Source organism: Cryptotermes secundus, unplaced genomic scaffold (assembly GCF_002891405.2).
Source record: "Cryptotermes secundus unplaced genomic scaffold, Csec_1.0 scaffold214, whole genome shotgun sequence".
NCBI classification, from domain to species: Eukaryota; Metazoa; Arthropoda; class Insecta; order Blattodea; family Kalotermitidae; genus Cryptotermes; species Cryptotermes secundus.
The window spans coordinates 158,162-185,980 of record NW_019743149.1 but is presented as its reverse complement, the minus strand read 5'-3'; the positions used below and the strand labels follow the sequence as shown (position 1 = coordinate 185,980).

The 27,819-nt window shown below is 45.5% G+C and overlaps 2 protein-coding genes across 7 annotated transcripts in view; one reads left to right on the top strand and one right to left on the bottom strand.

Moving 5' to 3' along the window:
• The window catches only part of LOC111873785, an 85,174-nt gene that overhangs the window by 43,557 nt on the left and 13,798 nt on the right, over window positions 1–27,819 (top strand). Inside the window, exons 2-3 of one of the 3 annotated variants that reach the window (XR_002844434.2) lie at window positions 14,099–14,202; window positions 15,661–15,749. The exons of 1 other annotated variant lie outside the window; for it this stretch is intronic. The gene's annotated coding sequence lies outside the window, so the exon portion shown is untranslated. Of the gene's footprint in view, window positions 1–14,098; window positions 14,203–15,660; window positions 15,750–20,831; window positions 21,109–27,819 lie in introns of those variants that run through there. One more of the 3 variants, XM_023868747.2, reaches the window with a different exon arrangement.
• On the bottom strand, window positions 56–27,713 carry LOC111873786 (lysozyme). 4 transcript variants are annotated; one of them, XM_023868748.2, is made up of 4 exons: window positions 12,125–12,436; window positions 5,020–5,166; window positions 4,401–4,474; window positions 56–800 (listed from the first exon to the last, which is right to left on the bottom strand). In XM_023868748.2, exons 1-4 carry the CDS (start codon window positions 12,303–12,305, stop codon window positions 636–638), a joined length of 567 nt encoding a protein of 188 aa, XP_023724516.1. In that variant the 5' UTR covers window positions 12,306–12,436; the 3' UTR covers window positions 56–635. The 4 variants fall into 4 exon arrangements, with proteins under 4 accessions (XP_023724516.1, XP_023724518.1, XP_023724519.1 ...); XM_023868750.2 differs by lacking the exon at window positions 12,125–12,436 and adding an exon at window positions 27,588–27,680 and having other exon boundaries at window positions 112–800; XM_023868751.2 differs by having other exon boundaries at window positions 746–830; window positions 12,125–12,443.

The window sequence follows — 27,819 nt, the reverse complement described above, 5'->3', positions numbered from 1 at the left end:
ACCGCCTGAGCTATTGCACGGCCTCGATTAGTTTATAGGTTGGGGATGTTCGGACAGAGTTGCAGGAGACTCCGCATCTGTTAATTAACTTCATATTTCAAGTGAGCACATGCTTTATTTCGCTTGTTACAATGACAAAGTAATAATATTTTAATATTACTTGTGTCTTTTATAAGATGGTGATCACAATGACTTTTCAAAATAGCCAGGGCCGGAGAAAATCTATCTATCGCCCCAGCTGACGGGGAATTCCGCTATCTTACCCCAGTCTCAGAAAACAAACTGACGTTCACGAAACTTCGTCACAGTCATTAGCAAAAAGTTTTCAGACACTCACAGAAACCGTCACTGAAGTAGTAAAGTCTTAAGAGTTCTGTTTACATTGCTGCGTGACATGTTGAGCTGACTGCAAATTAATGGTCACAATATGAAGAAAGGATCAGCAGAAATTATCATGCAACAAAAATGCAAAATGTGCCGCAGCAGGGTGGGGGTGCGGGGGTGCGCCTAGTTCGTATGTGCTGTCCCTCCGGCTCTGGTTACAGCTACACAGGAATAAAATTAAGAAATTCATGGTTAAGTCTCCACATGCAAATAAACATGGTATTTGCAGGAAGGAGGTCTTTTGACGGTTGTTAAGGTATCCCAGGCATGGAAGCGTTGACCTCTGCAAGACAAGCGTCAAGGTCACTTTTGAAATCATCGAAGCCTTCATCCGGCTCGTTGATGCAGCCCACTCCCCCCAGTTTGTGAATTCGCGCGTAGTCCCCGCAGTCGGTTTGGCCATCTCCGTCGCAGTCCTGCATCAATAACATCCTTCGGGCAATTCACTGCGAAAAGCGGTATGATACATTTACTTGTTTATAGTTTATCTCTCAGTTGACCTACTCCTTCCAGCCGCACTGTGGTACTGGACTCTACTCAGCCTCTGAACAGAAATGGGCACCAGGAATCCTCGTGGTGATAAAGGGCGGCCGGCGCGTAAGGCTGGCAACCTTACCGCCATCTGTGAGCTGACTGTCTAGAAAATTTGGGAGCCTCAATGTCTCACAACTTTATGGCGCTCCACAGACTGTTACAGGAATAGTTTTTTTCCTTGGCACTACAGCCCCAGTGGGCCTAGGCCTACCTCCATGAAGTTCTCCGTTCACTTCGGTTTTTCTAGATCTTACACATTCGGTAGGAATCCTTGGGCGGGTGATCAGCTCGTCGCAAGGCCCCTACCTGTACACAAACACAGAAAAACGCACACACACAAACTGAACATCCATGCCCTGAGTGGGATTCGAACCCACGATCTCGGCTTTCGAGCGAGCGAAGACAGTGCATGCCTTAGACCGCTCGGCTACCGTGACCGGCACAAGAATAGTTTTACCTTCTTTTGTTTAACATGTAGTTTTGTGTGCCAACTTTAGCGGATAGAGGGTGTCGCGTGGTCGGGGCAACGAATCCCCACGGCCGTTAATTTCGGGTTTCTAGACCGGAGCCGCTATTTCCTTGAAATAGCTCCTCAGTTATTCTCACGAGGTTGAGTGGGCCCCGGTCCAGACCCACTACTTCTCAGAAAATCTGGTAGCGCCGGGAATCGAACCCGGACATCTGGATCTGTAGCCAGGAACCGCACCAACTTCGCCGACAAGCGGCTGTCGCTCGGTCGGTATAGTTCGCTTGCGGACTAAAGCAACGGAGTTTTTCTTACAGTTTTGTGTGGGTTAAAGGAGGTACACCCTAGGGTGTTTGAGAACAGCGTGCTGAGGAGAATATTTGGAAGGAAGAGGGATGAATTAGTTAGAGAAAACTATAATGAGGAACTTCATAACATGTTCTCTTTCTTCAATGCAATTAGAATGATCAGGTCAAGAAGGCTGAGATAGGCAGGGAATGTAGCACGCATTGGCCGAAGAAGAAAACATATAGGGTTTTAGTGGGGAAAACCAGAATGGAAGAGGCCAGTATGTCACCACTAGACATAGGCGAGAAGATAATATTAGAATTGATCTTAGAGAAATAGAATGGGGTGGTATGGACTGGATTAATATGGCTCAGGGTAGGGATCGATGGAGGTTTTTTTGTACATGGTAATGAACCTTCGGGTTTCATAAAATGTTGGGAAATTCTTGAGTAGCTGAGCGACTGGCGGCTTCTCAAGAAGGACTCACCTCCATGCAGGTAGTTAGAGCTTATTCAACGACGCTGTTAGGAATAGCTTCGTCGGTATATAATCTAGGCTTCGGACCTTAAAACCCGGAATTGATGTTCGATTCCTGACAGGGACGTCCAGACCGGCTCTGGGACACATCCATCCTCGTATACAATGCCCCCAGCCCTAAAGCGACAGATGCGTGAAGCTAGATTCGCCCCTGCGTCTACTGCCGTGTTTAAGAATGTGTGAAGCTGTACCTCCATTTCTCACATGTCTTCGTGACGTGATGCTTAGTTAAGCATTAAGTGAATACTGAATTGGAAGGGATGCGGTAGGAGGCGGTATTGGCCCAGTTTCATAAGCTGTACCGGAATTTGCTTATATCGGCTGACGAAAGTAGGAAAATCCTCAGAATAGCCGGTCGCCATGTATGCTGAACCCGGACACGAGGCCGGCGTGCTGCCCACTCAATAGGTACCTTCGGGCTGAAGTCATGTACTGTTGCTTTGTGTCGAGAGCGGGTTCCGCAGGAACCAGTGAGGATGTAAGAAGTAAGGATGAGTCACTTTAAGCCTCTCCTACCTAAGTGTCCACCCCACTTTTAGGTCAAGCTTGCCATTTTTATAAGCGAGATTCTGGAGACTGAGTGATATCGAGATTGGAGAAGATATCTCGACATAATTCAAGTAAGTCGAGGCATGTCAGTGTATATATTACACCCGGGGGGGATGCCTCTACCGAAATTTTGATAACGTTAAATACAATTTGTTAGTTTCCATCGTTCGGTGCAGACCTGCACAAATTTTGGGCGCCTAAAACTTTTCATAATGACACTTCGAATTGTCTCATATTACTGCTGGCGATTCTTCCTCTCTTATTTGCTTTTGTGTCATCTTGTTCCCTTTTCCCCTACCAACTTATCATATCGTCACTTATCTTCCTTTTCCTTCTTGTCTCTCCTTTCAAGCTGAACAGTCTCACTGACTCCTGTTATTCCGTTTCTCCATGTTTTTCATCCTTCCTTTCCACTTTCCTCGCTTCTTAGGATACTTTCCTTTTTTTGTGAAAAAGTAAAAAGGTTGTTTCCTGTCTGCATATCCGTGTGTGTTTGTCCATCTGTCTATGTACCCCCCTTAATTTTTTAAGCTTTTGAGGCATATGGTATCACCTTGCTGTTTGCCAGCCTGTGTGTGTCCCCCGTAATATTTGTTAGGAGGCTTATGAGATCACCGTGCTATCTGTGTCCCCCCTAATTTTTTCGCTTCCTATGCGGTGCATGTCGTATGAAAGAAAGCAGGCGACTGTTTCCCACTAGAACATTTGCTTCTATTCCCTGCCTTCTATTTCCCTATCCTATCATTCTTCCTTCCTCCCTATTCCAGCATCAGCAATAAAAAGGACGTCTGGGATGTTCCTCAGTGTGACAGAACTGACTGTTATTTATATGTAGATTTTTATTTGTTCTTTTGTTAATAAAGACGAACACATTTCTCATCCGAGGAAGTTTTCATTTTTTATTCTCTCTCCTAGTAAAAATAAACTCCGTGGTTTTAGTCCGCAAGCGAACTATACCGACCGAGCGACTGCTGCTTGTCGTCAAAGTTAGTTCCAACTTTAGCGGATAGAGGGTGTCGCGTGGTCAGCGCAGCGAATCCTCAGGGCCATTAATTTCGGTTTTCTAGACCGGAGCCGCTATTTCCTTGAAATAGCTCCTCAATTATCCTCACGAGACTGATTGGAACCCGTTCCAGACCCACTACTTCTCAGAAAATCTGATAGCTCATGGAATTGAACCCGGGACCTCGGTTTGTAGCCAGGAACTCTGACCACTAGACGACAGAGGCGGTTCTGTCTCCTAGCTTTATACGAAATTTATGCAGGTCTGGTTCACTGTGTGGCTAGTCTCCAAGAACCAGCCGAGATGATACGAATTTATTAAAAGAGATTATTCGATAATAAAATTCAGATTTCGATTCTCAGGGATAGGACCCCATGTAATTAGGTACCGCGTTGGTACAGTGCGTCACAAACCAAGAAACCGTCATTTCAACAGTCACTGCCGCCAGAATTTTGGAAATCTCATGCGATCATAAAATGCAAGTCCCTGTCGCTATAAGGCGATATCCGATGTAAATCGAACTACAAATAAAGGAACACGAAAATATGCACGTGTATAAGAGTTCTCCTTAGCTCGTGCGCGCCCAACACGAGCGAGCCACTGATGTCCGTCAGCTGGGAACCGCCTCTTTGAGCTTACCTTCTGGTATTTGTGCATGTAGCCGCGCACAGTGTCCGTCGCGCACTGCAGGTCCATGGAACAGGTCTCCCAACCTATGAACAGACAGAACTCAGTAATACCAAGGGTTTTCTTTTAATTCGTGTATTGGGGGTGGAGTCCAGCTGGGTCCACTCGGCACGTCGGCCACTAATTGGGCAATTGTACCTGCCCCAGGTGATTATAATGATGGAGAATTTGATGGAATGAAGATTGGCAGGGGAAACCGAAGTACTCGGAGGAAAACTGCACCAGCAGCACTTTGTCCACCACAAATCCCACTTGGCGAGACCCGGGCTGGAACCCGGGCTGCCGCGGTGGGAAGCCAGCGACTAACTGCTTGAGCTACGGCGCGGCCTTTATCAAGGGATTAGCCTGTGGTTAGTACAGACAAATCCAATACAGAAAAATGTTTTGAGCTGTACTGCTGCACGGACCATGAGCCGGGTCCCAACCTACCCGACACCCCTACAGTAACACTTCTGACGTATACATTTACAATTACCAAAATGTGTTTCTTTATATCAACCATGCGTTCCTCCTGGTGACGCTGCATTCAGAAGTTCTTATGCATGCTTATAGGATATTGGAGAGGCATTACCTGTTCCGCGCTTGCCCCCGTCTACCCAGTAGAGATAGGTGATTTGGAATGGTCCACAGGCGTCGTTCTCACAGCGCAACTTGAGGTCGCACTGGGAGGAAGCTTCACAGAGGCATGTGAGGCATAGCTCAGACACAGCGTCACCTCCTGGACACAAAGACAAACTGTGGCCTTAGTCCGCAAGCGAACTCTACCGGCCGAGCGACCGCCGCTTGTCGGTGAAGTTAATGCCAATTTTTGCGGATAGATGGTGTCGCGTGGTCAGCCCAACGAATCCCCACGATCGTTAATTTCGGTTTTCTAGACCGGAACCGCTACTTTTCCATTCAAGTAGCTCCTCAATTATCCTCACGAGGCTGAGTGGACCTCGTTCCAGAACCACTACTTCTCAGAAAATCTGGTAGCGCCGGGAAACGAACTCGGAACCTCTGGATATATAGCCAGGAACTCCGACCACTAGACCACAGAGGCGGGTTTTCACCTTCTGGACACAGGTCAGTAATAACAACTGAGATTCAGTGGGATATTGCAGCTAGGATTTCCAAAAGGAGGCTGAGTAGAGCTCCCATAAAGGGGCTTCAGAATTTGTGCTCTTCATCAAGTAAAGGAACAGGTGACTCAATTGGCAACGTTTGGGAATCTAATCTGGGCCTGGGGCAGCGACTGCATTCACTGAGGATTTTCGTAGGTTTCCTCAGTCCTACCGGGCAGATTTTTGGATAGTACCTTAGGTTAAAGACACTACAGCTTCGTTCCACTTCCTTTCAAAATTATTTTTCAGCATCGCCCTGTCGTCGAGACTTTATGTGGTCCGAGTTACGGAGAGCGACGTCAGACACAGTGCAAATAGGCGACAAAAATGTAATTGTTCAAACGTAGGTGTATATCAAATTTATACTTGAATCACTTCATTTTTGATAGATTCATTAAATTTTAAGTATAATTAATGTTTGTTATTGATTAGTGGTGACTGCCTCTGTGGTATAGTGGTCAGAGTTCGTGGCTACAGATCCAGAGGTCCGGATTCGATTCCCGGCACTACCAGATTTTCTGAGAAGTAGTGGGTCTGGAACGGGGTCCACTCAGCCTCGTGAGGAGAATTGAGGAGCTGCCTGAATGGAAAATATAAAAAGTAAAAAAAGTAAAGCTATCCCTGTACCAGGCCGTGAAGGCCCATAGGGTTGTGAAACGTTGAGGATCCCACATTATCTAGACAATCGGCTCAAAGATGGCTGTAAGGTTGTCAGCCTTACGCGCCGGCCGCGCTTTACTCCCCAGGAAATTTATTTAATTAATTCCTGGTACTCATTTCTGTTAGAGGCTGAGTAAACTCCAGGGCCTAGTGCGGCCGGAAAGATTAAGTCAATTGAAAAAAATCCAATGACCTCATCGGGACTTGCACCCGTGACCTTCCGGCTTGTAGCATAGTACCTTAATCACTATAACAATTTTTATTATACACGTGTCTTACCGCTGTCATCAAATTATTGTGCCTCCCGCCTTTCGGCCATTTTATTATTACGACAGCGGGGGGTGAGGCACCCAAATTTTTTATTCTTATTCCAATGCTGCCACCATCAGAATTTAAAATATTCCATCTAACTGCCACCAATTAAACATCTGTGGATAGCTTCTACTCCGCCCAATTAATTAATTATTACTAATGCCCTAAATAAACACTAAACATATGAAAACAAGAGCAAATAATAAAATCAAGTACAAATACAGGGTGTTTCGCGACTTTAGGGCTTAACTGCAGGAGGTGATTTCCTAGGTCTTTGTGATCAAAAAAGTTCATATAAACATGTATCCGATTTTGGACGGTTACGGAGTTATGACCGCTTTTTCATTCCCGTACACGCCCTCGTGTGAACCGCGTCTATTATCTGGCGGGTTGCTATTTTTAGCCAGCTACAGGCAGAGCGTTCTCGTTATCTCGACACTTGAGAGGTACCTAAGGCGCGGTGGGTTGGTATGTCCGGCCACGGCTAGTGTGGTAGCTACTGGTGTTCAGAACAGTTCTCATCTCGGTGCGTCTATTACGTTCACGATGCCATTTACATTTTCATTTGAGGAGTATGTAGATATGATTTATGTGTACGGGTTTTGTGACGGTAACTCATTTCTTGCCGTAGCTGAATATCAGCAACGGTTTCTGAATCGTAGAATACAGAACCGGAGTTTACCAGGCGTTTCGAGATACCGGTAGACTTCCCGGCGTTCGTATTGAAGCCGAGCGTGGTGTTAATGAAGGCGTCAATGAAGAAGGCATTGTTCGTATGGTACACCGCAGTCCAAGTACGAGTACGCGAAGAATTGCCAGCCAGGTCTCCAGACTTAAGCCCACTGGATTATTGTGTGTGGGGATGGATGAAAGAACTGGTTTACAATGTGAAGGTGGCAACGCGAGATGCTTTGCTCGGTCGAATTCTGGACGCCGCTGACCCCGTAAGAAACAGCCAGCTGAAGCTGCTACGTGCTATCCGCGCGGTTCACAACCGAGCGGCAGCCTGTGTTGCGGCCGGCGGTGGCATTTTCGGAAATCAGCTTTAAGCACCAATCAATTCAAATTAAAGGTAATTTCACGCAGTTAGCTTTACATTCGTACTTTAAATGTATCATGTATTATGCTGGTTTATTATTTTGTTCCGTTTATTGTCAGTAATCGTTACCTTCTATTCTGAGTTTAAAAAGGTCATAACTCCGTAACCGTCCGAAATCGGAAACATGTTTATATGAACTTTTTTATCACAAAGACCTAGGAAATCACCTCCTGCAGTTATGCCCGAAAGTCGTGAAACACCCTGTATACAATAATTTTACACAGTATTCTAATTCACTCATTACAAGTACCTCGTAAAATCGGTTAACCAAGCTCCATTAACCCGCCCAAGGAGTCCCACCGAATGTATAGGAAGTGAACGGAGAAGTTCGTGGAGGTAAGCCTAGGCCCACTGGGGCTGTAGTGCCAAGGGGGGGGGGACTCCTTTAAACCTACATGGTACAAACCAAATTTCCTGTTCCAACACTCAAACCCAAATTACTTTATATTTCCTACCAATCACATGTAAATCAAATTCCATATCCTAACGATCGGTTTATAAGTCAACAGTAACCAGCGTGTACAAAATCAAGTACTATACCCTAACAATTATTCATGTAACCAAATTTATATTTTGATAATCTATTAGCAAACCAAAGGTACAAAAAGGTAAAGCTATCCCTGTAACAGGCCGTGAAGGCCCGTAGGGTTTTGAGACGTTGAGGGTCCCACGTTATCTAGACAGTTGACTCAAAGACTTTATATTTCCTACCAATCACATGTAAATCAAATTCCATATCCTAACGATCGGTTTATAAGTCAACAGTAACCAGCGTGTACNTGTCAGCCTTACGCAGCGGCCGCGCTTTACTCCCCAGGAAAATTATTTAATTAATTCCTGGTACTCATTTCTGTTAGAGGCTGAGTCGACCCCAGGGCCATAGTGCAGCTGGAAGGATTAGATCATTTGAAAGAAATCCAATGAACTCATCGGGACTTGAACCCGCGACCTTCCGGCTTGTAGCATAGTGCCTCACAAACCTACGCTACCGCGTGACCCCCAGCAAACCAAAGGTTACATCCTAAAACTTTAATTGCTGAACCAAACGTTTATCTCTTAGCCATCAGTCCATAAACGAAAATTTATGTAATCTAATAATTGGTCAGAATTTACACTTCAACAATTCATTAACCAAGTTGATACGTTAAATTCCTTTGACAGGTTTTTACCCTAAGAGTCAATTAAGAAACCAAAATACATAGCCTAATCGTTATTGAAATTGACCACCATCAGTGATCTGAACACAGGCAAAGTACTCACGCTTGCAAAAGGGGAAGATATCTGACTCCATCGCGTCTCCTTCCTACCACGCTACTCCTAAAATCACAGTGCTCGCGGCTTCTCCCGTGCGAGCCCCTCAAAATTCAACAAAATAAAAATTCCGTGCACTCAAAATTCTAACTTAAAATAGAAATGTAATTAATATTTGTTGGTAATGCGTAAGCGTAAAAAGACCAGTTGTCGATGACAGTGGCCTCGCGGTCTAAGGCATGAACTATGTTCGCTCACTTGAACGCTGAGATCAAGGGTTCGAATTCCTATCAAAGGCATATATGTCTGTGTGTGCGCGCGTTTATTCTGTGTTTGTGTTGTCCTTTGTATATGTGGCGGTCTTGCGACGGGCTGATCACTTGTACATGGAGTCCTACCGTCTGGAGAAAAAAGATTACGAAACTGAAGTAGAGGCCAGGGCCGAACAAAGGGCTGTAGAGCCATTGATGGATGAGTGAATGAATGAAAAAAGACCATTGCCGCGTAGTTTAATTTACGAAGTTAATGAGTAATATAAAAAGTATAATTAACGTGTGTTAATCACCAGAAATAAATTGCTGTTCTTGGAAATTTGACTTCCCGTCACAGCGGCAAAATCTTTGAAGTAGCACGTGTTCAGAACACGTATTTCAAAGTAGGGACGCCAGGCTAAGCGTTGAAATAGTGACCTAATTAGAAAGTCATATCAACTTCTTGCCTAATAGTACTACTAAAAGTAGTTGATTGATCAATATAAAAATTAAAGACCAATGAAAATTTAAAATTGAACCAATCAGAGAATGGGGCACGTGATAGCGTAGGTGGTTGAGGCACTATGCTACAAGCCGGAAGGTCGCGGGTTCAAGTCCCGATAAGGTCGCTGGATTTTTTTTTTCAATTGACCTAATCCTTCCAGCCGCACTATGACCCTGGGGTCGACTCAGCCTCTAACAGAAATGAGTACCAGGAATATTCTTGGGGGTAAAGGGCGGCCGGCGCGTAGGGCTGAGAACCTTGCCGCCATCTATGAGCCGAATGTTTAAAAGAAAATGTGGGAACCTCAATATCTCACAACCCTATTAGCCTCCATGACCTGTTACAGGGATACCTTTAGTTTTACTTTATTACCAATCAGAGAATGGGGGGGGGGGAGTAAGCTTTTATGAACGGAAGTGCTCCGAAATTTTGAGGCGTCAAGAGCAAATAGTCTGGTTCTGCATTTGTGTAATTCACTGTAAATGGCGACCAGTTTATCTGTGCAAATAGCAGAGCAGTAAGTAGTGCATTGACAATCAGAAGAGATGACCAAGAATCACAGTGTTCCCTCTGTCTGCCAAAACAAGGCCCGACACACGTTGAGGCAGATAACATGCTTTGCCGACGGCATCATCATTAAAGACAACCAAAGTAAGGCACCGAAGGGAGCCATGTTTTCTGCTCGGATAGCTCGGGAATTGCGCCTTCCGGCCCGCTATCCTCCCCTCCACGCCCCCCCCATATAAAGTGGTGAATTTCGCGACTAGTTGTCAAACCTTGTAGGCGAGGGACTGTTAAGTGGCTACACGTGTTGCGTCCGGCCGGATGGAAGTCAGTGCAGTATTCTGAAAAATTTCTTAGTTTATTACTATAAAAATCGGCTGGTGGAGAAACCTTAGAAATGTAAAAAAATTCGAAGTAAATGAGAAATAGTATTATGGGCAGACTTTCACAACAGCTCCGCAGATAAAATGCTGTCACGGAACGGATCCTGCCCGTGGACCGTAGTTTGCACACCATTGGGCTAGTATCTGCTCAAGAAGCGCTCTGCTTCCCGGGGTTAATTCAGTTCCTGACTTTTTCAGCCACAAATTTCCGTTTGAGTTCACTGAGCGTAGGCTATAAACAAGACGACTGTGGTAAGAGCACAGACCTCTGGGCAGAATTCTGTTTTCTGTTTCTTCGCTTCATGCTACAGACAGTCAAGTTTTTTGAGGCTCCGCATTCTCATTCCGTCTCTTCCGAGGTCTTCGTCTTTCTTGGCGCACTTTTGGTTTCCACTTTCAGGTAAGATAAAGCTATCCCTATGACAGGCCGTGGAGGCCCGTAGGGTTGTGAGACGTCGAGTCTCCCACATTTTCAAGACAGTCGGCTCACAGATGCCGGTGAGGTGAGTGCCGAGGTCAAGAAAATGTGGATCTATACATCCACTCCTCCATACAACTTCATGGCGTAGTGCTTAATTAGTTAAGCACAGGGATAATTTTACCTTTACCTCAAATCTATGTCATGGTCTTCCAAGTGGTCATTTTCCTTCAGGTTTTTTTTCCAATTAAAATTGTGTGTTAATTTATAATTTCTGTATAATTTGTTGTTGGATAGTACTAAAACGGATATTAGAGTGATAGGATGGAATGGTATGGATTTGATTGATCTGGCTTAGGATAGGGACCAGTGGGAGGCTCATGTGAACACGGTAATGAACCTTCGGGTTCCATAAAATGCTGGGAAGTTTGTGAGTGGCTGCACAACTGGCAGCTTCTCAAGAAGAGCTTAGCCATCTGTGATGATGATGATGATATTTTTTCTTGTAGATTCATTCTGCGAATATTCTTGTAGCTCAGTCAGCGTAGTGACTAGGCTATAAGTCTGAGACATCGAACTTGATGTTCGTTTACCGGCGAAGACAAGATATTTTTCTCTTCTCCACAGCCTGCAGGATCGGCTGTGACGCCCTTTCTGCCTCCTGTGTAATGTGTATCCTTGCGTCTCCCCCCGTAAAGATGACCACACACCTCCGTCTAGTGTCTAGGTTCGAAGTGCGTGAAGCTGTAGCTCAATTCCACAATACGTCTTCATCGGGCAAAAGCACAACTCAACCTTAACTTTTACTAATTTTTTCACCTGACTCGTACACTGTTTTACAAGCCGCGGGTTCGATTCCAGATGAGCTCATTGGATTCTTCAGTTGACCTAATGATTCCAGCCGCACTGTGACCCTGGAGTCGGCAGAAATGAGTACTAGGAATCTCCCTGGGGCCAAAGGACGGCAGGCGCTTAAGGCTGACCTCACCGCCATCTGTGAGCTGATTGTCTTAGAAAATGTTGCAGCCTCGACGTCTCACAAACCTATTGGTCCCCCACGGCATGTTTCAGGGATAGCCTTACATTGTACTGACATTTAATAAATTGCCACTGACAAAGCCTACGTTAGCCTGCATTAAGTTCCAGCAGTTTGCTGGGTGAAACCTTCACACCGTGAACTAACAGCTCACCCTTTGCAGCCAACGGACACAGGACGACGCAACTCCACTTGATGATGGAACAGCAGCGAGTGTTACTCATGCGGAAACGCTTGTTTCTTATTCGGAAACTCAATCGGGCCACGCCCCGCGAGGTTTTCTCAAACGTTCGCAACAGCGCCATGTTAGTACGTACATTCCAACACACGAACATAACCGGTTCAGGTGTGTTCCCAGAGACAGAGAAGTTTATTGATTTCTGTGGACGAATGACTTGACTTAGGCAAAGCGCAGGGCCGCACCATAGCTCAAGCGGTTAATAGCTCGCTTCCCATCGCGGAGGCCCGGGTTCGATCCCGGGTCTGGTGAAGTGGGATTTGTGGTGGACAAAGTGGCGCTGGGGCAGGTTTTCTCCAAGTACTTTGGTTTCCCCTGCCAATCTTCATTCCACCAATTGCTCCACAATCACCCTCACCTATCATTTGAGGCTGGTACAATAGGCCAGAAGTGGCCGCAGTACAAGGGACTTAGTCTCACCCCACTTGCAATAAAAAAGTAGGCAAAGCGCAGGTGGGGGAACGTCCACCTGAAGCCAGTGGATGTTTGGCTCGCACTGCTCTGTAAAGCGTCTCTTCAGAAATGAACGAGATTTTGCAGATTGCCCTAAACATATAGGTAGACATCAGCAATGGAAGGCGTCAGTTTCTGTTTCCGCCCATCGTGGGAAGAGGCCAAAATCTTTCGAAGGAGTTGCTAAACCCCAGTCCTGAACCATCAAGAAGAGAAACCAACCGACACAGGCAGAGGTGCATGTAACGAGCCACCCTGCCGTTTCCATCTTCGAAATTGTTCGCCATCTGTTGCACCAGAACTATCCCTGAATCCAGTCCTCAGATTTGCGGCGACTGACACCGGTTCTCGCTGTGCTTAATTAAGCATCGGGCATTTCAGACCTATGGGAGCTGGAGGTACAACTCCGCTCATTCCTTGTAAATAGTCAGTTTCACTCTTTCACCACTTTCCTCCAGGGAAAAAGCCCCCCGATATCCATTAGATAGGCGGTTGAATTAATCCCAGAGCTATTCTGGACACTTTTGCACCTGTCGTCCAGTCTAGAGCTTACTCGCTATACTGACTGATCTTTCCCGACGCTTTGCTTATATTACAGATGGCTTAGTTGACTGGTAAACTGCTTCCTTGACAGGCCGCACCTCCTTTCATAAGACTCAGTCAGTGTCTTCAGAGGTTGTTAGGGACACCTAAGTACTCTACAGGTACTTAAATATTATGTTAGCAATAATTACTCGTCGTTTGGGGGATATTTAAAACATAAAATTTCGTAAACTGCATCATCTGATGACGTTTCCGCAACTTGTGTTTTAAATATACCAAATGCGATGGACAATGGCACCGGTCTAGAAAAGCGAAATTAACGGCCGTGGGGATTCGTTGCGCTGACCAAGCGACAGCCTCTATCCCCTAAATTTGGCACTAACTTCGCCGACGAGCGGCGGTCGCTCGGTCGGTATAGTTCGCTTGCGGACTAAAACCACGGAGTTTGATGGACAATGGCCAACGTAACGTTTGTATAGTGAATAGACAAGTCACAAATATTCGGAGGCCCACCAACCGCCTTAGCGTAGTTGGTTGAGGCACTATGCCACAAGCCGGAAGGTGGCGGGTTTGATTCCCAATGAGGTTATAGGATTTTTCGATTGACCTAAACTTTCCAGCTGCACTAGGGTCCTGGGGTCGACTCAGCCTCTAACAGAAATGAGTACCAGGAATCTTCCTGGGACGTAAAGTGTGGTCGGCGCTTAAGGCCGACCTCACCGCCATCTGCGAGTGGGTTGTATAGAAATATGGGAGCCTCGACGTCTCACAATCGTATGGGCCTCTACGGCCTGTTACAAGGATAGCTTTACCCCTTTCTACCATTCTACAGCGTTTTTCTTTGCTTGAGATCAACGCAAACTTCCCTTAAACTTTTGTCTCTTCTGTTTCCAGAGATCAATATGAAGATGTATGGCCCTAGTATACTCCATCTACTATGGGAACGCGGATGCGTCACCATCACATAGTGACATAAAAAATTACGTCACCATTAAAAAGTTAGTACATTACATTTTGAACCTAAGTTATAGGGGAAAAATTGTCTCTGCGTAAGTAATTAAGTACTACGCCGTAGTACTGGAGGGGTGGAAATATAACTCCACCATTATTGACCTCGCTACTAGATGAAGTTAAGTTGTTAGTTTGACACCCCGGCCGCATTACCCCCGGGCAAAAATCCTCCGGTACCCATTGGATACTGAGTGGTCTGGACAGTGTGCCGTAGAGAAAAATCACTGATCCATGAACCATCGGTATATACCGACTGACCTATCCCGGCTCGTCCATTTTGAACATATTTTGACATGTATACCCATTGCTAGGCGGTAGCGTAGTTGGTTGAGGCGCTATGCTACAAGCCGGAAGGTCGCGGGTTCAAGTCCCGATGAGGTCATTGGATTTCTTTCAGTTGACCTAATCCTTCCGGCCGCACTATGGCACTAGGATCGACTCATTCTATAGCAGAAATGAGTACCAGGAATATTCTTAGAATATGCTTGGGGGTAAAGGGCGGCCGGCGCGTAGGGCTGACAACCTTGCCGTCATCTATGAGACGATTGTCTAGAAAATGTGGGAACCTCAACATCTCACAACCCTATGGGCCTTCACGGCCTGTTACAGGGAAACCTTTACTTAATTACTTTACTTTATACCCATTGCTAGGCAACGACTCAGTAAACACATTCCCACGTGAGTCAACGCGCGCAAGAATAGGGCGTCCATTGCTAGGCAGAGAATCAGCAAATACGCCTCCTTAACAATAAAGGCTGTTTTCCATGGGGTCCATGCAGAGTGGTTATAAGGAAGTATTCGGCAGTATTGAAAGTAGTCGGAAGTGAAGAGTCGCGTTTCGAGACGCAGCCTGCCGAGATATGAGCTTGGGAGCAGAGGAAGTGAAGAGTCGAGTTTCGAGACGCAGCCTGCCGAGATATGAGCTTGGGAGCAGAGGAAGTGAAGAGTCGAGTTTCGAGACGCAGCCTGCCAAGATATGAGCTTGGGAGCAGAAGGATTGAATTGAGTCGGGTCTTCGGAATTGGCAGCTGCAGAATAATGCCAAGAAAGGAATTAGGCTGTGAAAAGAAGACTTCATGTGTGATATGAAGTGCCAGTGAGACTGTTATAAATCCGTTGCCAGGATACGGTTAGTGAAGACTGAGAATCCTTCTGCGTGTGGAACGGTAAACTGCAAAACGTGTGAATCAGCGATAGCACTGTATTGCCTGTAGTCCCGAGTTGTGTGTATAAGGTGTCAGTAAATCCAATTCAAAACCCGTCTTATATGTCACGCGCACTGTGATAACACGTGACAATAGTTTCTGTATTCATACGCATGTGGTTGGAGATTCAAGGATACGTAACGAGGTTTTTCTTCCCTAAGTTGCCTCCTCAGGTTTTGCGCATTCCGTGTGCTTTATAAGATGTGTCCATGTGTTTTGAAAAGCTTGCTTTATTGACAGGTGTGCCACGCTACATTCAAGTCGAGCTGGTGGCCAGCTGTGTGACCTCGGCTAGGCACTCGTTCAGCGTGTCTCGAAATTGCTTGTAGTCCTCGCCAGGTGCACCTTCACACCCAGCACCCAGGTAGTGGAGCAACGCGAAGTCTTGACAGTCCACCTTGTTGTCTCCGTTGCAGTCCTGCCAACACAAGCACTCGTCTCAGGCGCGGTAAGTAAGCAGACAAATTAGCTCACGCGGTTAGTCGCTGGCTTCCCACCGCGGCGGCCCTGGTTCGATCCCTGGTCTGGTCAAGTGGAATTTGTGGTGGGCAAAGTGGCACTGGGGTGGGTTTTCTCCGAGTACTTCGGTTTCCCCTGCCAATCTTCATTCCACCAAATTCTCCATCATAATCACCCGGGGCAGGCTACAATAGGCCAATCAGTGAACGCCGTGCCGAGTGGACCCAGTTGGATTCCACCCCCACGAAGGGAATTAAAAAAAAAAAAAACAAATTGGCTGGGAATCAAACGTGGCACCACTGTTAGAGCGCAAGAGATGCTCCTTCGCCATTGCATGCAATTTGCGCTAAAGAATTCGCAGTGGAAGAGGAAAGCACTATGATCTAATTTGGGCTTTGGACAGCGTTATAGGAGGCTTTTATCTGTTGAGTTCGGTGTTAATCCTAGTCTGTAAGGGCATTTACATAGTTCACTCAGGGCCTTCACCCCTGCTTGTTAGCTGGCCATAACAGAGGTACAGACTTACGCTGCGCCGATTCACTCAATCAGAACTCAAAGGATCACTCTAACAGGATGCTTAATCATTCACTTATCAAAGGCTCTGCATCCCTTTGTTGGGCCCTGGCCTCTTCTTCAGTTTCGTAATCTTGTTTTTGTACAGATGTAGGACTTCTTGGAGGAGTGATCAGCCCCTCAGGATGCTTATAATTGCGCTTATATGGTTGCATAAACACAGTATTTCACTTTCTCTGGGAAGTTAGGAAGTACTTCATACACTTTCAGCATTTCCGAAAGACTTCTGTGAATGTTACTGTGGCCTAGTGGTCAGAGTTCCTGGCTAGAGATCCAGAGGTCCGGGTTCGATTCCTGGCGCTGCCAGATTTTCTGAGAAGTAGTGGGTCTGGAACGGGGTCCACTCAGCGTCTTGAGGATAATTGCGGGGCTACTTGAATGGAAAAGTAGCATCTCTGGTCTAGAAATCCGAAATTAATGGCTGTGGGGGATTCGTTGTGCTGACCACGCTACATCCTCTATCTGCTAAATTTGGCACTAACTTTGCTGAGAAACGGCGGTCGCTCGGTCGGTATAGTTCGCTTGCAGACTAAAACCACGGAGTTTGTTTTGTTTGTTTGTGAATGTTATTACTGAGTTTATTGCCCCTAAAGCCGAAATGGTTACTAAAGTGAAGGCTTAGAATCTAGGAGATGCATGAAACTCAGGAAAACGATCACTGAAATTTACAGAATGTTTATATCCCCTCAATTTCACAAACTTGAACTTACGGCGCTCTTCTCCATATTCTAATTGACTGGTTCAAACCGCTAGGAGTTCACAGAGATATTGTGGTCCTCAGTTACAAACAGAATCTGATGACATTCGGCTTGGGAGATGTTGACTGCCGACTACGAAGCTCCGGTAACTGAACCCAGCAGTAATGTCGGCCTTTGAAACGCCCCACCAGAAGTTATAGCTTCTGCCATCGTCACGTTTTAAAATGTAGAAAGGAAGAACAATCGTGTACCCTGTACTCCTTTTTCCAATTTTCTGGTGGAGCCCTCAGTCTTAACATGTAAATGGAAAACTTTACCTAAGTATCACCTAAGTTAATGAAACCGACTAACTCGAACTAGTTTGGAAATCGACACACTAATTCAGTTAATTTTAAAAAATCGAATTAATTTAATTTACATTAAGTTAATTAAAAATAACAAAAATATACACTCAAATTTGGACGGTATGGCTGACAACCTCACCGCCATCTGTGAGCCGATTGTCTAGAAAAATGTGGGAGCCTCGACTTTTTACACTCCTTAGGGCCTCCATGGACTGTTACAGGGATAGCTTTACCCTTTAGCTTACCATACTTTTCAATGATAGAACTAACTGAAGTACAGGAAAATTCAAAATTATTGTCGGGGTTTCCGTGGCTTATATTTAACAAACCGAAAATAAAAAAAATAAAGTGGTGATGGAATATGAAAGTATAACTCAAAACGTTATATTACGTTTAGAATCAATACTGCAGACTTCAGAAAAACTCCAACATAAGCGCCTTTCGTGGTACGTAAGAAATCCAAGCGGTCTTCAATTTTCCTCTGACAATAATATAGAATCACATTGTATTATTGACACAATTAAACCTCCTAGGAACAGTTCCGACAAATACACACAGGTTATTGTTGAAGTTACAGAAGAAGAAATTCTGGAATTGCTTGTTAACCGTTGAACTGACAACCGTAACCAATCAATATGTTTTCCAGACTGCTCAGGATCAGGGCAGATAAGAAAAAATTCCAGTTGTTTTGTGCGGTCTCTTATTCTGAGGGAACAATATGATGCATTACACGTCTTTCGAGCGCCGTGCTGTAGACATAAGGTGGATGACCTAGGCAAGTATATCAGGATATTACCTACAGAGTTCAGGCAGTGTCATTAGGATAATGAAAGGGGACTGGCTTGGGGTCGCATCCAGTGAGCGTGGTTGAACCTTTGTGTTCTCATCATGGTGCTGGAGCCACGGCACCGAAGTCTGTGGTCCGGGATTCAGTCGGTTTAATGACTAGACTGTGGGCTGCACACACAGTGTTCTCAGTCTTCACTAGTCGTATCCTGGCAACGGAGTTAAACACAGTAATTATAGCAGTCTCAGTGTAACTACGGCACACACAAAGTCTTCTTTTCACAGCCGCACTCTTTCAACTAACTCTTTTGTTCGCGGCTGAATTGCCAACCCTCAACTAACTGGATCTCCCCCAGTTGGCTTCCTTATAACCAGTTTGCACGGACCGAACAGGAAACACCGTTTCCAGCAATTCCTGTATTGTTGTTATGGGCGGGTTTCTAGCGATAGCCCGGATATTGATGATATGTTTGCCGGCCGTTACCAAGCAGCAGCCATTGTCCCGCGCGACATTTCGACATGAGAAGCAATACGACTGACTGAATGTTCGGTGCAGTAGCAGGGGCTTGGGATTGCGGCAGACAGGCATACAAAGCATAAGCTCGCTTCGCTATAATTATTCCGATGAAGGGAAGTTATGACATGTATAGGCGCTGTTGTCACGTCGACTATGCCGCGAGTTGACGGAAGTAGCGTAGGCTATGTTCCTTCCGCCGGATCGGCCGAACGATTAAGGGCAGGCTATCGAATATCTTCCGTGTATATTGCATCCAACGAGGTTCTGTCTCCATAACCACTTGTACGCCTTATCGGAATACACATGCAGCAAGACTTAATTGGAATCTGAGGAGGAAACTGCGACAATATGCGATATCGTGATCGCTTCTTATCGTTTGACAGAACAGAGAAGTCATTTTCGCGCAGTTCACGCCATGCACCCTTCACTGAAACAGTAGCACGTTGACAAGCACTGGAGAACGCGATTTGTTACCTAAATGTGTTGCCACTGCACTCGTATATGAAGAGTAGCTACTGTACTATATACGAGGTTCTCACTGTGCTGACTGTGAACATTGTTGTCTTCTGCAATGTGACGTTGTGTAGTTGGTATACCACTATCGATGTTTCATGCTGCCCCCATCTTCAGGGTAGAAGAGCCTGCCCGAAAGACTGAGGCAGCACATCCCTCTGAGATCCGCGTCACATCGCAAAAGACAGAAACTTTCAGAGCACGCACCAGTTACAATAATTGATGCTGTAAGTATATTCCTAATACTGTATTTAAGAATCCTGTTGCAGTAATACAACATTTATTTCAAATTATTATTTCCGTCTTGAACGCAACTTATTATCTGGTCACCCTCCTTCGTCGCCACATGTTTCGGCAGCATACGGCCATCATCAGATGTCTTCTGTCTTGCTAAAATTGTTGTACTGTGTATCAAAATTTCATAATGTAACGTATTATCTACGAACATAACACATTAATTAATAACACTACTCTGGCAGAGTGGAAGAACCTACAGCTAATGGTGCATTCGTAACAAAACTGATAATAACACTGCATCAGCATCCTTATGAACTGCACAAATAAAACAAACAAAAAACAATCTCCGTGGTTTTAGTCCGCAAGCGAACTATACCGACCGAGCGACCGCCGCTTGTTGGCGAAGTTAGAGCCAACTTTAGCGGATAGAGGCTGTCGTGTGGCCAGCGCAACGAATCCCCACGGCCGTTAATTTCGGTTTTCTAGACCGGAGTCGCTATTTCCTTGAAATAGCTCCTCAGTTATCCTCACGAGGCTGAGTGGACCCCGTTCCAGACCCATTACTTCTCCGAAAATTTCTGGTAGCGCTGGGAATCGAATCCGGACCTCTGGATCTGTAGCCAGGAACTCTGACCACTGGACCACAGAGGCGGTCGAACTGCACAAATAACACGCATAATACCACGCAGCAAAGGGAATGCTGCGCAAATAAATCCAAAACGAGAGATACTGAAACAGATATGTTTTAAACGAATGGACGGCGACCACAAGGAATAAACTGGGAGTTAATTAATTTTAATTAAGGCCAATCTATTTTCTTAGGAAATATCGCGTTCACGTGCTATACGAAATTTTGACATGCAGTGTAACAAATTTAGCAACATAGAAGACGCCTGATAATGGCAGTATACGGCCGAAACATATAGTGAGGAAGAAGGGTGGCAAGATAATATGTTGCATTTAAGACGGAAATATACGTGAAGTGAGTATATTCATTTATTCAACATGGCTCAGCATCCTCAGTCGTGAAATTCGTTACTATCTCCGGCTAGGAAACATGCTCGAGAGAAGGGCCGTAATTTATAACACTGTGTCTGAATCTATGTGAGGAGGCTCCGTCATCAGATCGTGACGCAGACAACAGCGTCACCATAACAAAGTCCCTGATTCTATTTCCGACATGCCCGACGGGAACCAAAATCACCATACCGAGGTCACTTTGAAGGAACACGCCTGGTTTTCTGTAAGGTTCCCTACTCAAAGCATGACGTACCCTCAAACTTTACTGTACAATTCACTGAACTCGATGAGCGAGGCGAGGTATACGAAAAAAATCGGTGCGTTGTGAACTACCCTTTGAATTCCTCTTGTCAGCGCTCTCCTCTATGATAACATGCGCTGAGTGATTAGATTTGCGCTCCGTGATTCACAAGCATTAAGGGCCCGTTGCTGCCACATTAGGGCGACGGGCTCATTCCAACGGCAGGAAGGCGCTGATGTCCTCATACTCACAGTGTTACAGTGACTGAAATGCGGGTTGACGGGGTTTCCATCGGATAAGGTAAATATATTTTCCACTAGCACATGGTCTAGTCATTAGCGTAGTACCTAGTATTTGAAAGGGCTCCAGCTCTCGCAGTTGATCATAATAAAGAAAGGCGAAGTTGTCCCTGTGCGTAACTAGTTAAGCACCACGCCATGAAGACGTATGAGGGAGTGGATGTATAGATCCACGTTTTCTTCACCACGGCACTAGTTGGAGGTGAGTGGTCAGCTTCATGCCCCGGTCGCTTTACCCTCGGAGAAAGAGCCCCCGGTACCAATCTGAAAGGAGGCTGGTTGGGGCCCAAGCTCCTAATTGTTCACAGTACGAAAACTGATCAAATATATCAATATAAACAGGCAGTTCTCAGACGATGGAATTAAACTTCCCGATACGTCATAGATATTACTGTTGCTACTTATGTTAAGGCAGGAGCCGGGATAACATAGTCGGTATAGCGACTGGCTACGGGCTGGACGACCGAGGGTTCGGAGTTCGAGTCCCAGTAGGGCCAAAAAAATTTTCTTCTTCAAGTCGTCCAGACCGGCTTTGGGGTCCACCCAACCTCCTATCCAATGGGTACCGAGGGCTCTTTCCCCAGGGGTAAAGCGGCCGAGGCGTGAAGCTGACCACTCACCTCCAGCTAGTGCCGAGGTCAAGAAAATGTGAATCTGTATTCGAAGTACGCGGACGTGAACTAAACGGAGCACTAATACTGCCGTGTGCCTCGACGGACTGAGGGAAGCAACGAAAATCTTCAGACGGGTGTCCTGCCGATATTCCAAACGAGAATCCGTCGAATACTCGCGAGTGTAAAGGACGACGCCCAACATGATGCTAGTGTTAAGAATCCGTATTAAACCATTACAGAAACTCCATAAGTTTGTTTGATTCGAGGCTCCCATGGCTCTAAATGTAGCGTAACGCCGTATAGTCTGGTATAAAGTTACCAGCGTTTCGAGGATATCCGCTGCCTCCTCTGCCTATAGAATAATTAGACGTGGCGTCATATTGCGTAACGTTGTAATCTGCATTGTACGTTTAGCTCGCTTTCGGCTACGTACGGCGAATGGCGACGGGAATTCTGTTCTCATTAGCCACCTTACTGCGGCAGATGTAAAACTTGTTGCACGCCTACCGCGAACGAAGGTCCTTGACCGCATTTCGGTGCAGAAGGGCATGGCTTCATGAAATCGTAACCTGTATCAGGAGCGACAGTGGAATGAGCGGGCTCGGACCAGTGCCATCCTGAAGGCAAGTTGTTTCATTTTCTTTGGTTGTAACCGGCAAGTGTGTACAGTCTCGAACCGTTTAAAGGCCATAACGAATTATATACCATCTGCCTTAAGGTACGAAAACTCTACATTCTAGCCACAGTGTGTCTGTGTTTAGTATTGGCGGCTTCACGATAAACAGGGGCTCTTTGTTTGGACATCATTAACTCGTTGACTTTTGTATTGAATACATAAAGCGTTTCCTGTGAGGTAGGAGCTAAATATTTAGGTATGTTATTTAGAAGAAATTCAGTCCTTAAAGGTTTGAGGGCGATAATGAGATGACAGAGCTGTAAGTTAGCGGAAAGGTCGCCAACAGATGGTCACAAGGAGACTGGGAATTAAGGAAAAATAACATTTCATGTGAGAAGCGGTGTACTCCCTTCTGGGGTGTGGGGCCGTGGATTGTGGTAAAAGTTTGCTGACGTTTCGGGGGAACATACTGCCTCCGTCTTCGAGGTTGAACAGTAAGCCAAACCCGTACGTTCCTCCAAAATGTCGGTGAACGTCAACCGGACTACACGGCGTCACATCCCAGAAGCCAGTATCTTCATAGCACTGTGAAAATTCAAATCGAACATTTCTTGCGAGATGCGAAATTCTTTACAGGACTGTGACTATGGAGATTATAGGATGTCATGCCGTATAGTTTAGTAGATACAATGTTTCAGAGGAACCTGGTGCTTGGTTTTATACCCTGAGGATGGAGGCAGCAGGCCCTCCCTCAAACGCTGTTTACCAAACTACACGGCGTCATGTCTTAGAAGGTAGCAAGTAATCTTCACGAAAACAGTTCGATGTCTTGTGGTTGAAGTGACAGTAAAATTGCGTATTTAGCTGAAACACAAAGCCACGTTGCGCCGATAATGCCAATATCAGAGCAGAGCAGAGCAGAGCAGAAGCTTCCTGCCGACAATCAGCCGGCACGGTCACTCCTGGCATCGGGCCCCGCTGGGACCCATGGCCATATTTTTGTTTTGAGTCTAGACCTTTGTTTTTTTTTCCCCCTCTTCGTTGGTACTCCTTAACTGATAAAAATGCCAATATCTCATGCTTTGAACGGTCTCTATACTCTCCTTTCTAAGGCTAAGAGCCGGCCTGCTACTAACAAATCAGAGAGCTTCTTTCATGTAATGGGCGAGGCCACACCGAAGAAACTGGCAATTGCAACGTAACCGCATCTTCCAAGAAACGTTACCGACTTCAAGCAATCAGCTGGTTTTCAGACTAGCAGGCGCACTGAGGAAGTTTATGGTTGATAAGTTGCTCACATCGTCTCAAGTGGGTGTTTTCGTCTAACTTAATGCAGGGTTGTGATTTATAACTTCGTGCACTTTTTTTTTCCTTGGCACTACAGCCCCAGTGGGCCTAGGCCTACCTCCATGAACTCCGTTCACTTCGGTTTTTCTAGATCTTACACATACGGTAGGACTCCTTGGGCGGGTGATCAGCTCGTCGCAAGGCCTCTACCTGTAGACAAACACAGAAAAACGCACGCAAACATCCATTCCCTGAGTGGGATTCGAACCCACGATCCCGGCTTCCGAGCGAGCGAAGACAGTGCATGCCTTAGACCGCTCAATTTCGTGCACTTACCTTCTGCAATGTCAGATAATAATACAGATTCTGACAAAATATTGTGGTGGTTGAGACGGCGTGAGAACAGAGGACGACGACCATAAAGAAAACATTGGGATGTTAATTAATTTAATTAATTTTAATGAGGAAATATCGCTTTCACACGCGATACGCAATTTTGGCATACAGTGCAACAATTTTAGCAAGATAGAAGACACCTGATGATGGCCGTATATGGCCGAAACATGTAGTCAGAAAGAAGGGTGACAAGATAATAAGCTGCATTTAAGACGGAAATAAATGATTGTATTAATGCAAAAGAATGCTTAAATACAATATTACGAAAAGAAAACATTGGGTGCATCCGTTCTTCTGTGACAGTTTTAACTGAGGCGCTTATAATGTTTCGAAAGGAATTAACCTGGATCCAGACTCCTTAGTCTTATGAGAAATTCTTTCCCAAGCCAAATCTATTTTGTTCCTCCTGCGTGGCATTTGTCTTATATACTAGACTCTTGCCCAATTAACTGCACAAAAACAAAATTAGCAGCTTCGTCAACCTTTCGTGCTATCTTAAGAAACAAATAAATCACAGAAGCACGTTAGAACAGCCGACACGGGGAAACTACGCGGCAACGCAACTGTGGGAACACTGGCTTGCTCAGTTGCCTGGGAGTTGAATTACTCGGTTTTCCGCGAGTTGCGCTGCCGTTTCCTCAATTTGCGCTGCTCCATTCACTTCCACGTGTTCAGCTCAGTCAGATAACAATTCTCTGAAGGTGCGGTTGCCAGTTTCCTTGGTGTGCCATAGCTCTGACAGCATGTTCATGAAATATTACGCATTGCCTGCCTGTATTTATGTTAATGTGTGGGTAAGTTGTATGTAGGTTCCATATAGCTGTGGAACAGGAGTCGAAGTCGGCGTGATTCTGCGCATGATCAGCTAGTGTGGGTATGCGTGGTATTACACGAGTAGCAGTTATGCATTATTATTATTATTATTATTATNTTTTTTTTCTCTTTTCTTGGAATTGTTATACTAATTTATTGATATTGTATAGACTGTCATATTTTTTATTTTGCTCTTTAATTTTTGTTTACTTCTATGTACTCGTGCTAACTTTGTAATTGGCCACTGTGCTGTTAAGTTTGCACATAAATAAACACGAATTGAATTGAATTATTAGTCTGTGTACTTGACGGTGGTTTTATTATGGCGAATACAGAGAGGAGTATGGCACTAGGAATGCTACTTGAAACACCATCAGGGGCATGAGGTAGCGTAGTTGGTTGAGGCGCTCTGCTAGAAGACGGAAGGCCGCAGGTTCGATTTCCAATGAGGTCATTGGATTTTTCACTTGACCTAATCCTTCTGGCCGCATTGTGGCTTTGGGATCGACTCAGCCTCTGTAACGGAAATGAGTACCAGGAATCTTCCTGGGGATAAAGGGCTGCCGGTGCGTAAGGCTGACAACCTCATCGCTGTGAGCTGATTAGAAAATGTGGGATCCCCGACGTCTCACAACCCTTTCGGTCTCCACGACCTACTACAGGGAACAGCTTTACCTTTACCTTTGAAAATACGTTGGAAAAATCAACATCGTGGAAGAGAAAATAAGGGTACCTCACACCTGCTCACCTTGCGAAACCTGGCCATATATCCCTGCACAGTGCTCGCGGCGCAGTATGGGTCTAGCACGCAGCGCTCGAATGCTGAAACACACGAGGCAGCAGTGAGAAGAAGCATCAGGCTCCGATCGTCTTCACCTCTTTACTGGTACAGCCGAGGCTTACCACCGTCAGTGGTGTCATTGTCGCCCTTGATGATGGGGCTGCCGGCGTCCTTCCAGTAGGGGACGCTGATGCGGAAGAGTCCACATTCGCCTTCTTCGCACCGGAAGCTGCGGTTGCAGTCCGTGTTGGCCTCACACAAGCAGCCCAGACACAACTCAGTGACGGGGGACAGTGGCTGGCCTGTATCGCACGAAGGGGCGCCATCTTACACAAAACTTTCACACAAATTATCATTGTTTCTGAAGCTGTCACTGCACAACTTGGGCTTTCTCACCACCATGGGCGTCGCGCCCGCAGGGGAAACAGGGGGGCAGGCATCTCACCCACAACTTGGATTAAAACGAAAACAAGATTGAAAACAGGAAAAAAATATGTCAAATGAATAGTTTCTTTTTTATCCTATCCTGAAAGCTGTAGGGCAATCAGTAAAACTAATTACAGACATACATGTAAGCAAAGTTTCCGGTTCCCCGCCACAGAAACTACCTGGCTGTGTCCGTGTTCACGGCCTTGAAAGGCGTAGGATGCAGAATGTGGCTTCTCTGGTACTCTGACTGGAAGTTCACATTAGTCAGACCCACCACGTTTTCACAAATACCGACTTATGTCCGTATAATCATCACATCTTAGATTTTAGGCGCGTTAGAATTTCCGCTGAACGTCTATAATAATTGCACAGTTCGTCCGTTGGTCTGTGCGCATTAAACAGTTATGGGCCCCCCGGAGGGATGGCAAGCCAGGCATATGCGTCCCCCTCCCCTGGATTTTGTGAAAAATCAAAATCGAAAAATTACGAAAATAAATAAGATTTTAATTATAAAATACATAAAAAGTAAAGCTGCCCCTATAACAGGTTGTGGATACCCATAGGGTTGTGAGACGTCGAGGCTCCAACATTTTCTAGACAATCTGCTCACAGATGGCTGTGAGGTTGTCAGCCTTACGCGCCTGCCGTCCTTTGCCCCCCACCCCAAGAAGATTCTTGGTACTCATTTCTGTTAGAGGCTGAGTCGACCAGACGGCCATAGTGAGGCTGGAAGGATCAGGTCTATAGAAAAATTTAGTGACCTCATCGAGAATCGTACCCGCGTCCTTCGCGTTTTAAAAGAAATATATTCTGGTATCCCAGAAACTCAGGATGATGAGCAGGAACAGATCTGAACGGATAAAACGGAAGTTTGTAAGTAAGATTCCTGACTGCCACCGCTAGGAAAGACTTGTCCGCTCTCGTGGTAACGACTCGAGAATCGCTGAACGAATTTTTAGTGAAATTCGATAACGGAGAATTGTACGAAATATTATTGAGCCATTGCAGTTAGCATTTACATCGGGAAATTTTAATTGTCACTTTACACAAAGACCTACGTGTGTTTCTGCATGCATCTCTTAACGTAACTCGCTGAATATTTATCGGAGCGGAAAATGTTGCGAACAGACATCGCGGAGAAGAATGAAACCCGCTTTCTTTATCCAGTTTTCGAGATAATTAAACGAAACGGATGTTATGCTTACATTTCCGAATTTATGTATTCAGCATCAGCAGTGGTCTTCAGTACACGCCAAAATTACTGACGTCCCTCATTTCTATATCAATTAACTGAAACTCATTGCCTGAATTTATAGGCGTACATGTATGTTCATAGAGTAATATATGATTACACATGCTGTTACAACCGTTACTTTATCAAAATTTATACTTGGCCTTTTCGAGATTATTAGGCAAAAGATAACCGAATGCTCTAGAATTATAAATTACCATCTTATTGTTTACTGTGATGATAATCTCACATGGACTTGTCTTTAAATCAAACAACAAACCAGCTACGACTGGGTTCACAGCAATTTACTTACCCTGCAAAAGCGTAGTCACTCCTAACAAGATGACAACGAGCCTCATGCTTACGAGCAACTGAAGGCTGCGCAGCGCCGCGCCACGCCCGTCAGCTGTTGTTAATATTGTAGTCGGCCGCAGCTGCTTAACATCGCGTGTCTCAGTCGTAGAGACGGTGAATGACGTGAAAGAATACGTATCTCTGTTACTTCCGCCACAACAGTGTAAGGGCGAGGACACACCAAAGAAACT